The 12,924-nt window shown below is 41.6% G+C and overlaps 1 protein-coding gene across 1 annotated transcript; it reads left to right on the top strand.

Annotated features, from left to right (window-relative positions):
• Positions 1 to 8,326: 8,326 nt before the first annotated feature.
• On the top strand, positions 8,327 to 12,025 carry LOC101133825 (small ribosomal subunit protein uS19). Its single transcript, XM_055372854.2, has one exon. It carries the CDS (start codon positions 11,545 to 11,547, stop codon positions 11,980 to 11,982), a length of 438 nt encoding a protein of 145 aa, XP_055228829.1. The 5' UTR covers positions 8,327 to 11,544; the 3' UTR covers positions 11,983 to 12,025.
• Positions 12,026 to 12,924: the final 899 nt, after the last annotated feature.

Raw genomic sequence — 12,924 nt, 5'->3', positions numbered from 1 at the left:
AGTGTTGCTACAGCGATCTTCTGAATTTCTTCTAGATCTCTGTGCTGTCTCCTTGCCTTCCTCAACCCCCTTAACTATAGGTATACGCCAAGATGCTGTCCCTTCATTTCTCTCTCTCTCTCTCTCGCTCTCCTCTCTCTGTCTCTTTCTGCATTGTTTTAGTTGGTGAGTCAATTCACTCTGATAGTTTCAGTTAGCACTTCTGTCACAACGACTTGCAAGACTATGTGTTGGCCCTTAAAAGGACCTTTGTGACAGTTTTCTTGTTCCACATCCCTACTGGATATCTTCACTTGTTTATCTTTCCATCATTCCAAGACGTTCAGAACTGGACTTGATATTTTCTCTCTAGAAGCGCTGCTCTTCTTAAGCTGTTCTTTTTCATCAGTTCCACAAGTCCTTTGTCTTCCCGTTAGAAGCCTTCCAATTCTCTTTTATGCTCCCTGCTCTGTATTTACATTGCCAATTCATTTCACAGACATTATGCATCTGTGCAGTGCCAGCCTCCATGGTAGGCCTTGGGGATAAAGACAAATAAGAGGCCAGTGGCCCATGCCTGTAATCCCAGCACTTTGGGAGGCCGAGGTGGGCGGATCATGAGGTCAGGAGATTGAGACCATCCTGGCTAACAGGGTGAAACCCCGTCTCTACTAAAAATACAAAAAATTAGCCAGGCGTGGTGGCGGGTGCCTGTAGTCCCAGCTACTCAGGAGTTTAAGGCAGGAGAATGGCATGAACCTGGGAGGCGGAGGTTGCAGTGAGCTGAGATCGTGCCACTGCACTCCAGCCTGGGCAACAGAGCGAGACTCCGTCTCAAAAAGAAAAAAAAAAGACAAATAAGGTAGGTCTCAGCCTTTGAGAAGCTCAATCTAGTGGAGGACATGGACCATATTATCCTCTAATAAAGGGCAATAAGAGCTATGATAGAGGCAGGCATCCAATGCAATGGGTGTCCAGAACAAGAGTTTGCCAAGAGACCTCAAAAAGAGGAACACAGGTGGTATTAGAAACAGCACAGTGGAACGGAGAAGAGTATTGTGTTCAGAGGCAGACTACACTTGAATTCTATTTCCTCCAGTGTCAAGCTGTGCAACCTTGGTCAGGTTACTGAATCTTTACATACATTGGTTCCCTCGACTGAAAATGTGGGTGGTAATATAGACCTTAGGTTTCTTGTGAAAGTTAAATGAAACAAGCCATGCAAAGCACTTAGAAGAGTGTCTAGCACATTAAAAAATTTCATTCATCCAACATACATACATATATATATATATAGAGAGAGAGAGAGACAGAGAGAGAGAGAGAGCACTTACTATGTGCTGTTTTAGGGGCTTAGGAGATATCAGAGAACATATAGATAAAAATTCCTACCCTCATGGAATATGCATTTTAGCAGGGAGACAAGCGATAGACATAACAAATAAAGTATATGTAGTATGTCAGGTAAGTGTTATAGGAAAAAGAAAAAAGAAAATGTTAATTATTAATATTACTGTATTATAGAAGTCACTTTATCTTAGACTTAAAGGAAGAGAAGTCTTATAAACAGAAAAATGTTTCATCTCATCTAAGATGCATTCATCATAAGTTGCACTCTTCTCCTTCTCCTTCTTCTTCTTTTTGAGACAGAGTGTCACTCTGTCCCCCCAGGCTGGAGTGCAGTGGCCCGATCTCAGCTCACTGCAACCTCTTCCTCCCAGGTTCAAGTCATTCTCCTGCCCAGCCTCCCGAGTAGCTGGGACTACAGGCGCGTATCACCACGCCGGGCTAATTTTTTGAATTTTTAGTAGAGACGGGGTTTCACCGTATTAGCCAGGATGGTCTTGATCTCCTGACCTTGTGATCTGCCCGCCTCGGCCTCCCAAAGTGCTGGGATTACAGGCGTGAGTCACCACACCCGGACTGCACCATTATTTTATACACCACTAAGAAAAGAAAAAACATTGCCAAATTGAGTATATAACACAATGCTTTTTATTACCGAGGATTTTTCTTTTTGTTTTTGAGACAGAGTCTTGCTTTGTTGCCCAGGCTGGAGTGCAGTGGCATGATCTCAGCTCACTGCAACCTCCGCCTCCCGGATTCAAGCTATTCTCATGCCTCAGCCTCCCAGGTAGCTGGGATTACAGGCCCCCACTACCACACCCAGCTAATTTTTGTATTTTTAGTAGAGGTGGGGTTTCTCCATGTTGGCCAGACTGGTCTCGAATTCCTGACCTTGAGTGATCCACCTGCCTCAGCTTCCCGAAATGCTGGGATTACTGACGTGAGCCACCACGCCCAGCCCTACCTAAGATTTTTATCTTAAACATTAAAACCTATTTAGACATATTTAGGCATGGATTATTTTCATTGTATTATACTTTTAAATACATTAAAATGAAAATAAAAGCAGAAATTAAGGTATTCCTAAAACTTCTTTATATTTAGTCCTCTAAATCACTTTTTGATTCAGTCAGAAATGTCTTCCCTTCCCTTCCAGGCAAAGCAAGCAGTAATACGAATGTCCAGAGATAGGGCAGAACCAGTCTCTTGAGAACAGTGAACAGCTTACTATCCCTGGAACATAGGGTGCAGGATGGGGGTTTGTGGGAAAGAGGTAAGGAGGTCTCTCTATCATTAGAGCCTACTGTTCCTTGATTAAAAACAACCCTCAACTCTTTTCTTCTTAATTAATTCACAACATTCACGTATTCAACAGACACTCAGTCCCTACCACCAATATGGGGCCACGTGGTGGTCCAGACACAGTCCTAGCCCCCAAGTTGCTTTCAAGCCCCCCATACCTGGGTCCTTGTATAACAGATCCTGATTCTTCTTGGCCTGAGGCTCCAGATTCTTTCCCTTGCATCCATCCTTGCCCTACTCTGCTGGGCAAGTCTTACACAAGTGCCACTTTCATCACGTTGCTCTGATCCATCCTCAGGCACAAATGATGAACAGCTATTTGATTTCTCAGCCTGATATTAGGAGTCTCTAGTCTCTGCAATCTGACTCCAGCCTTCCATAAACTATTGGTTGTTCCCTGCTCCTTCGGTCAGGCCCCTTCTTGGCCGGTGCACCCACCCACTCATTCCCACGTCTATGCTGGTTCTTACCTTTGCTCTCACCTTTGATGCTCTTCTCCAACCTGCTCAGCAACAAAATCTGATGCACTGGCCCATATCCTTTCAGAAGCCTTCAGTGACAGGAGAGCACACTCATTTGGCCTTTTCCTGATGGCTTTTGTATTCCTAGCCAGTACAACATGTTCTGTAATTAGCCCACTCCGCAGCCAGGCACAGTGGCTCATGCCTGTAATCCCAGCAATTTGGGAGGCTGAGGCAGGAGGATCATTTGAGGTCAGGAGTTCGAGACAAGCCTGGCCAACATGGTGAAACCCTGTCTCTACTAAAAAATACAAAAAATTAACTGGGTGTGGTGGCGCACACCTGTAATCTCAGCTACTTGGGAGGCTGAGGCATGAGAATCATTTGAACCTGGGAGGCGGAGGTTGCAGTGAGCTGAGATCGCACCGCTGCACTCCAGCCTGGGCAACAGAGCGAGACTTTCTCTCAATAAATAAATAAATAAAAATAAATAAATACATAAATAAATACAAATTAGCCCTCTCCATTTATTTCATGGTCTGTTTGATGTGAAATCCCTGCCCTCAGTTCTGCTTAGAGAAGGGGTCTGGTAGTTTCCCATTTATTCCTTATAGTACATAATACCTTGTCGCTACATATGGGAAACACCTAAGACACAGCTGCCATTTGCATGAAGAATGCACAGTGAAAAGAGGAATTGGACTGCTTAATACATAATATCTCTCTTTTGACATACAAAGGTTTATGGAGTGAGTGTGTCTTATGTACTATGCCTGATGTTCGGGGAAGCACAGCTCAATGAAATGCAATCTTTGCCTTTGATTTGTTCATAGTCTGGTGGGGAAGTCAGATATGAAAACCTAAAGTCGCACTGTAATAAAAACTAATCCTGAGCTGTGGGCCGAGGCTTGTGAGCACGGAGGATGGGGTAGCACATCCTTTCTGGGAGAATCAGAGGGGCCTTCACTGAGCAAGTGAACTTGGAGGCTACACTGAAGAAAGAGTGAATGTTTCCCAGATAGGAAGGGAAAAGGAGGCATTTGAAGCAGAGATAAGTGCAAAGGCCTGAGAACCTAAAAGAACTTAGTGCCTTATTGTTCTCAGCCTCACTGAGTACTTCCTAATTTAGAGCCTTGCATTGGCTGACCCCTGGGGTTCCTCTGCCTGGGGTGGTTTCTCCAACCACTTCTTTGCCTCCAAGTCTTGGCTCATCAAGTCCTAAGCAATTCTCCCTATTTAAATTAAAACCTGCTCCCACATCCATTGTCCAATATCCCAATACCAGTTTTGAATATTCCATTCTTTCCCCGTTGATTTAAGATATCAATTTCATCCATGAGAGCTTGTAATATTTATAGTTTATAATATTATAGCTGAGCAAATCTATTTATCAACTATATATGTATCTGTATATCTATATATCTACCTAGTTAGCTATCAACCTACATGTATGTATATATATATTCTTTTTTTTTTTTTGAGACGGAGTCTTGCTCTGTCGCCTAGGCTGGAGTGCAGTGGTGCGATCTCGGCTCACCACAATCTCTGCCTCCTGGGTTCAAGCGATTCTCATGCCTCAGCCTCCCGAGTAGCTGGGATTACAGACATGCACCACTACGCCCGGCTAATTTTTTGTATTTTCAGTAGAGATGGGGTTTCACCATATTGGCCAGGCTGGTCTCGAACTCCCGACCTCAGATGATCCACCCGCCTCGGCCTCCCAAAGTGCTAGGATTGCAGACGTGAGCCACCGCGCCCAGCCGTATGTATGTATTCATCCACCCATCCATCCATCATCCATGTATACAGCTAAGCTTGCATTGTGCTATTCACTCAAAACCCACACATTTTTATTGCTGTTGCTGTTATTAAATGCTTTCTTAATCACTGAAAGAAGTATATTAAAATATGTCACAATTATTATGTATTTGTCTCTTTGTTTATATTTCTAACAGTTATAGCTTACAGCTATCTTGTTAGGTATATATGATTATATATACCATCAACATACATTTCTTATTTACTCATTTAACATTTCTGGCCTCGAATTTTATTAACTGATATTAATATTACCTCATTTCCTTTCATTTTTGTAGCATTTCCTTAGCGTATCTTTTAAAAATCATGTATTTGCATCCTTTTTTGGGTCATTTTGTTTTAGTTTTAGTTTCACCTCTTGTACAGAGCATACGGTGACACTGAAAATTCTTCGGTGAGAATCTCTGTTTTTTTTTTTTTGAGACAGAGTCTTACTCTGTTGCCGGGCTGGAGTGCAGTGGCACAATCTTGGCTCACTGCAACCTCCATCTCCGGAGTTCAGGTGATTCCCCAGCCTCAGCCTCCCAAGTAGCTAGGCCTACAGGCACACGCCACCATGCCCGGCTAATTTTTATTTTGTATTTTAGTAGACACGGAGTTTCAACATGTTGGCCAAAATGGTCTCGATCTCCTGACCTCGTGATCCGCCCACCTTGGCCTCCCAAAGTGCTGAGATTACAGGCGTGAGCCACCTGGCCCAGCTGAGAATCTCTGTTCTTAATGGATGATTGTAACCTATTTTCATTTACAAGGATTACAGTTGCATCCGAAATTATTCCAGTCTGACCAGGCCTGTTTCTGGTAGGTGGGAAAAGAGTACAAATGAGAACCCATGCCTCATATGCTTGGTACTTAAAAGTTATGAATCAAGCTGAAAATAAAATGATTTTTCCTGTACCTTGACAAGTGTACCTTCATAACAGCAACATTTAAAAAGATGTATAAAGGTATGGTTTTCATAAAGTTGCCAAAATGTCAAAGATGGCTGAATTTAATTATTATTACAGTCCTGTTGATGAATCAGCAATATTTGATTCAGCAACGAAATAATCTATTCAAAAATATGTATTCTGTAAAATGTATCTTTCTTGCCTTTGTTTCAGCAAAATTGTTAATTACGTTGTTAAAAGAAAGAGTTTCTAGATCCTGAGGTAGAACTTAGGCAAAAAATAAAATATAAAAAATAGAAGGAGTTTCACATAATTTGTATACAGATCTAAAAGAATTAAGAAGTAAATATAATTGTGTTCAAATTACACCAAATATATATTTATAAAAAATATAAATTAAAGTAAATGTAAAGAATTTTTAAAAAGTTATTTTTACATATTTTCACGATGTGGTTATGCTAAAGTATTCAAACTTAATCTATTAAAATCTATAAGGCAAAACCAGTGATAATCAAGGTCTATGAAACAATAAATCATTATTATTATAATGAGTTGAGTTTTTATTTAATTTTCTAAACATTTAATTACATACTTACTAAATGTGTTTGTAAAAAATATTTACAAGTTTAGTGTACAAAGTTTGGCTGCCAGTGTAACAAATTGGTATCATGTCTCACTCTAGGCCTTTAAGCATACATCTTTAAGAGTATTATGAATTGTTTAATAATAAAAATGTGGTTGGGCACTGTGGCTCATGCCTCTAATCCCAGCGCTTTGGGAGGTCAAGGCGGGCAGGTCACTTGAGGTCAGGAGTTCGAGACCAGCCTGACCAACATGGTGAAGCCCTGTCTCTACCAAAAGAATACAAAAATTAGCTGGGCGTGGTCGTGCATGTCTGTTGTCCCAGCAAATCAGGAGGCTGAAGTGGGAGAATCTCTTGAACCTGGGAGGCGGAGGTTGCAGTAAGCCAAGATCACGCCACTGCACTCCACCCTGGGCAAGAGAGCAAGACCCTTAAAAAAAAAATTGCAAACTGTTCTGCAATTTCTGAGAGCAACTATTATGAACATCACACTAATTTGTAAGTACCTCCAGAACCATGAACTGGACAAAAATGGGTGCTTGCCATTCCTGGGAAAATATATTTTGTCATACAGGAGTCTGTTACATTCGTGCTACCTGAGAAGAAAGAGCTCACAAGTTAAATTTTCTTTTCTGTTACCAAAGCACTTCTGCCACGCAAGTCCTCCCTGCAAGCCAAAGAATCTACATACTGACATTAACACTGATACTACATGAAACTTTCATGGTATTTGGACATAGTTCCTGTTGTTTCAAGGTCCTAGGCCAGTCATGAGAGTTGATATTTAGGATTGTTACACACTGTAATGCCTACATGACCTAGGTGAATTTCTATCCTGTCTTAACCCTGCTTTTCTTTAGGAAACAGGATGCCTGAGGTCTGAATTTCCCCCTTGTGGTCTAACTTACTAAGACTGGTGGGATCCAAGATGGCAGCTCACTTGACCTCTGAAGAACCTCTAACTTCATTATAGTCTAATGTCCATGCTAAACGACTCTCCCACCAGTGCCATGACAGTTGACAATCACCCTGACAACAGCCAGAGGAAACCATGAAAGGACAAAAAGAAAAGCGCACTCTGGTTTTGAGCGGTTCTCTGTCCATTCCCAGAAAAGACATGAATATTCCTCCTCTTGCTCTTAATGCTTAACCCCTTCATTAAAGATGCCCTATATTTGTGATTTACTCACTTGCAAGAGCTGTGAAATTGATTTGTGAGCCAAGCTCCCACTTCTCAATTCTATGGCCATCGAACGAAACCTGAACTGCTTGATGCTCACTTTTGTTTTTGTGTATTGGCTTCTGAACTGAACAGAGAAACACCCCATTTTGGAAAGACAGACTTTGTCAGTAATAGGATGTCACATTCAGAGCTGAAGGCTAGATCCCATATGATAAAGCAATTTGTTCTTGCTCTTGTTTTATGCTATCTTTTGAAAACATTAATTACACCTTATTTTAGTTCTCTTATGTTCTTTTAATTTATAATTTATTCCTTTTCCTTAGATGGTAGTGCCTCTGACTTTTTGGTTTAATGTCTTCATTCATAGTGTTGATCTTGCTTAAATGCTCGGTAAATTTTGTGGTCTATCTGTTCATGCTTGTGATTGCTAAATTATGTTTTATTTAGTACTGTGTCTCTTTTTGTAGAGAAAGGATGGGAATTGCTCAGAACTGCCTGCTTTATGTTTTCATTTTAGTATGAGTTTTTTCTGGAGTTATGTAGAGCAAATGGTTCCTACTCTTGCTAACACTTTCACCTGTGTATGTGTTAAGTTGCAGTCTTTATTTGCTGTCTTCTCATAAGTAAAATCCCACCTCCTTTCTATCCTAAAGAATTCCTCAACATTTCTGATCCTCTATTTCCAGGACTTGAAGTGGGAGAGGAAGTAGGTACTTAATCTTAATCTAATCTCTTTCCTTTTCTTTTCTTTTTTTTTGAGATAGAGTCTCACTCTGTCACCCATGCTGGAGTGCAATGGTGTTATCTCGGCTCACTGCAACCTCCACCCACCGGGTTCAAAGGATTCTCCTGCCTCAGCCTCCTGAGTAGCTGGGACCACAGGCGTGTGCCACCACACCCGGCTAATTTTAGTACGTTTAGTAGAGATGAGGTTTTACTATGTTGGCCAGGTGGTCTCGAACTCCTGACCTCAAGTGATCCACCTGCCTCAGCCTCCCAAAGTGCTGGGATTATAGGCGTGAGCCATTGTGCCCGGCCTCTTTCCTTACTTTTCCAAAACACTTTAAGAAATACCATACTGGAGCAAAACAATAATGTTTACAGAAAACACAACTGCACAAACATAGATGCCTCTCAAAATTAACCCTGTGATGAGTGATAGCGACACTCCGTAGGCTTCAGGTCAGTCCCTCTCCTTCTTAATGTTCACCTCCCACCTGACTCCCAGCCTATCCCTCATAGCAGCCAATATTCTATTATTTCCCACCATAACGTAAGATGAAGCCATACTTTCGACCAGTTTGTCCCCTTTCCAGCCATGAGAGACCTAAGATTTGAGCTTTTTTGTCTCTTTAGGTCTGAGGATGTATAGAGATTACTCAGGTTCCACGGTGAGGAATGTGCTGTTATTGGCATAGTAAATGAGACTGCATCACACTACAGGTGAAGCCCCTTCCCACCATTAGCCCACACTAGAGCAATTCTTTAAGCATTCAATAATCAGAACCCACATAGAATGTTAATTGCCTCACATCTGGTAACCAGAGAGTTATTCTGTCCTCTGGATAGTGTACCCTATGTTTTTATTAGCTTTTAGTGCCCACGATATTTGCACTTATTCTACTTACAGCAGCTACAACCCTAAGATGTGATTTTTCATTCATCCTGTTCCCCTGAAATGATTTTGGTTTGGCCACGAACAGAGGACTTCACCTATATCATTTATTTATTTGTTTCATGAATACTTTTAAGAATGTAGCCTGCATAATTGAAACAGTTCCTGCCTTTAAGAGACCTGGAAGTTAATAAGAGGACTGACCAAGGTCACCAAGACGTCCAATATGAGGCAGTGGTGTGAGATAGTTGGCACTCGAGGGCAGACTTGGTGCTTATTTGATTTTGGGGGACTGGGAACTTCTTCATGAAGGAAATAACTTTTGAGTTGAGCCAAACAGGATGAATAGGATTTTCAGAAACAGGTGGGAGACAGGCCGGCACCATCCTAGCCTGTTCAGGCTGCAATAACAATACCATAAACTGTGATATGATTTGGCTCTGTGTCTCCACCCAAGTCTCCTGTTGAACTGTGATCCGAACGTTGGAGGTGGGGCCTGGTGGGAGATGATTGGATCGATGGTTTCTTATGATTTAGCACCATCCCCCTAGTGCTATCTTGTGACAGAGTTCTCACAAGATCTGGTTATTTAAAAGTGTGTAGCACTTCCCCCTTTACTCTTTCTCTCTCTCCTGCCACCACTTGAAAACACGCTTGCTTCTCTTTTGCCTTCTGCCATGATTGTAAGTTTCCTGAGGCCTCCCTAGTCATGCCTCCTGTACAGCCTGGGGAACTGTGAGTCAATTAAACCTTTCTTTCTTTATAAATTACCCAGTCTTAGGCAGTTCTTCATAGCAGTGTAGGAAAGACTAATACAAACTGGGTGGCTTATAAAAAATAAAAAATTATTTCTCAGAGTTCTGGAGGCTGGTAAGTCCAAGGTCAAGGAGCTGGCAGATTTGGTGTCTGTTGAGAGCCTGCTTCCTGGTTCCTGTGTCCTCAGAAGGTGGAAGAGGCAAGGGAGCTCTCTGGGGTCTCCTGTATAAAGGCACAAATTCCATACATGAGGACTCCACCCTCATGAACTAATTATCTCCCAAAGGCTTTACCTCCAATCCAAATGCCCTCACACTGGGGATTAGATTGGGCATATGAATTTGGGGTTGGGGAACACAAACATTCAGTCTATAGCAAGAAGAAACAGGTAGTATGGTAGGGGCAAGATCTGGGAACAACAAGAAGCTCAGATAAAGAGATGGGCATCTGTAGGGGAGTGGTGGGAGATACCAAAAAAATCCAGACAAGGTTCTAATGTAGAGGGTATTCAATGCCATGCTGAGACATGAGGGCATTCAGTGGTCAGCAACAGAAAGCCACTGAAAGTAATTAAGCAGGAGAATAACATGCTTAAATATCTTGTTTATTATAGCCCATCATCTCGGTCTGAGCTCCTTTTGATCTTGAGTCTGTCATTCAAACTATGGAATTATCTCTTCTAGCACTGCCATCCCCTGCAGGTTTGATAGACATCTTCAACTATGCTTTTCTAACTAGACTGTCAAAGCATACAAAATTCATAGCCCTCATCATATCCCTAACAGTGACTTCCCTCCAGGTTGGTGATTATTAAGAATCTTTGGGCTATGCTTATCTAACCACAGAATTCCCATGTATAATGGCATCCAGTCCATAGTTCTCAATGATAGTAGCAGATATTATTGATTACTTACTATGTAGTCAGTACACATGATTTACATTCATTATCTTATTTAAACCTTTCACCAAGCCTCAGGGATGAGGCTCTTGACACTTACTGTGAGTTCCTTGAAATTCCAGTGCCTTTCCTGTCCCAGACATTTGAATCATCATTCTATGTTTTGAAGCTTGGTTGAAAACTAAATACATTATGAATTTTATCAAATAAATCCTTCATAAAACCTTCAGGTATTTGTACCCCCTTTAATATCCATTTGGTTAGTAGGAAGAGTTGTAGAATTCACAAGATCAATTAGAGACTTCATTTTTTGCTTGTGTTTTTTGAGGTTATATAAAACGTTTTAAATGTGACATGGGAGAAGAGTGAAATAGAGTTTTAACTTAACCAGGATGCATGATTTTAAAAATCGAAGTAGACCTGAATTTCCTGAAAATTTTAAAATAATCTAGTAGTGCCAGCATGAACCTTAGTCACTTAGGCAATAGAGAAGGTTTTCATGGAAATCCATTGGTCTGTTTTAAATAAATACCTTGAATATTAATAGTATAAAAGAGCATTATCTAAGTAATACTGAAGCTTATTATCAGCTGAAACTTTCTTGATCATGATGGTTAGCCATTTACCCTCACGTCTGTTAATAGTGGTGATTGCTTTCATCAGGAAAACAACCTTTAGATATGCAAATAGCTTTTTCTGAGGATCCGGCAAGATGGCAGAAGTAGAGCAGAAGAAGAAGCGGACCTTCCGCAAGTTCACCTACCGCGGCGTGGACCTGGACCAGCTGCTGGACATGTCCTACGAGCAGCTGATGCAGCTGTACAGTGCGCGCCAGCGGCGGCGGCTGAATCGGGACCTGCGGCGGAAGCAGCACTACCTGCTGAAGCGCCTGCGCAAGGCCAAGAAGGAGGCGCCGCCCATGGAGAAGCCAGAAGTGGTGAAGACGCACCTGAGGGACATGATCATCCTGCCCGAGATGGTGGGCAGCATGGTGGGCGTCTACAACGGCAAGACCTTCAACCAGGTGGAGGTCAAGCCCGAGATGATTGGCCACTACCTGGGCGAGTTCTCCATCACCTACAAGCCCGTAAAGCAATGCCGGTCCGGCATCGGGGCCACCCACTCCTCCCGCTTCATCCCTCTCGAGTAGTGGCTCAGCTAATAAAGGCGCACATGGTTCCAAAAAAAAAAAAAAAAAAAAAAGATATGCAAATAAGTGTGGTAGCTAATATTCTGTCTCCTTTCCTTCACACCTCATAGATTTTCAATCCCCAGATGTATTTTCATCTTTAGAGAAATCAAAGGTGTGTTTCCTAATTATGTTATACTTTTGCATTAAGTTTAATAAGTTAAGTTATAAAACTTTTTCCATTTATACCAGTGGGGTTAGTAAATGGGCCTCTGGCTAGGGGCTATTATCTCATGATCTTCCAAGTACCAGAGATGGATAGTGTAATGAAAGGCCTGGGGTCTGGTTCAGGACATGCTTTCTATTTTACTGAAGAGTTCTCAGAACAGAGTGTGCTCTGCTTTCTCTGGTTGCTCTGGGGATTTCTGTTCACTGAAATTGTTGCCTAACATTACACTAATGACTGTTCCTTAAGAGCTGATTCTTAAGAAGGTAGGGCATGACCTATAGATTTCCTCGCAGACTTGGTACAATTCACAGGAAATAAACAGAGAGAGGTGAATTACTTGTCAAAAATTACATTGCTACTAAATGGCAGATCCAGGATTTGAACACCTAAGGTCTATTATAGAAAATGTGATATATTATCTTGTGTGGTACTCTGGGGAGAGGCCATGTTTACTTGGTAGGGACTTTGTCTCTTCTGTTTGGCCTTCAATTTCCTATCTAAAGTAAATGTGCTCTAAGTGTCAGCAAAGATAATCGGGCTTAATGGTGGAGCAGAAAGTTGGCCAAATATAGCAAATGTCATTATATGAAGGAAGAGCTCATTAAGTCTCACTCAGCTATCTTTCAATAGGCAGAGGGCTTTTGGAAAGAAGGCCACCTTGTTTGGAATTAAGTTTTATTTTTATCATAGTAGTCTATGTATAAAGTTTATTTCTTTTTTTTATTATTTTATTT

Source organism: Gorilla gorilla, chromosome 1, assembly GCF_029281585.2.
Source record: "Gorilla gorilla gorilla isolate KB3781 chromosome 1, NHGRI_mGorGor1-v2.1_pri, whole genome shotgun sequence".
Classification (NCBI taxonomy): domain Eukaryota; kingdom Metazoa; phylum Chordata; class Mammalia; order Primates; family Hominidae; genus Gorilla; species Gorilla gorilla.
This window is presented reverse-complemented; position numbering and strand designations above follow the sequence as displayed.

Coding starts and splice junctions, on each gene's coding strand:
- LOC101133825 (XM_055372854.2), top strand. CDS start 11,545: ATGGCAGAAGTAGAGCAGAAGAAGAAGCGGACCTTCCGCAAGTTCACC.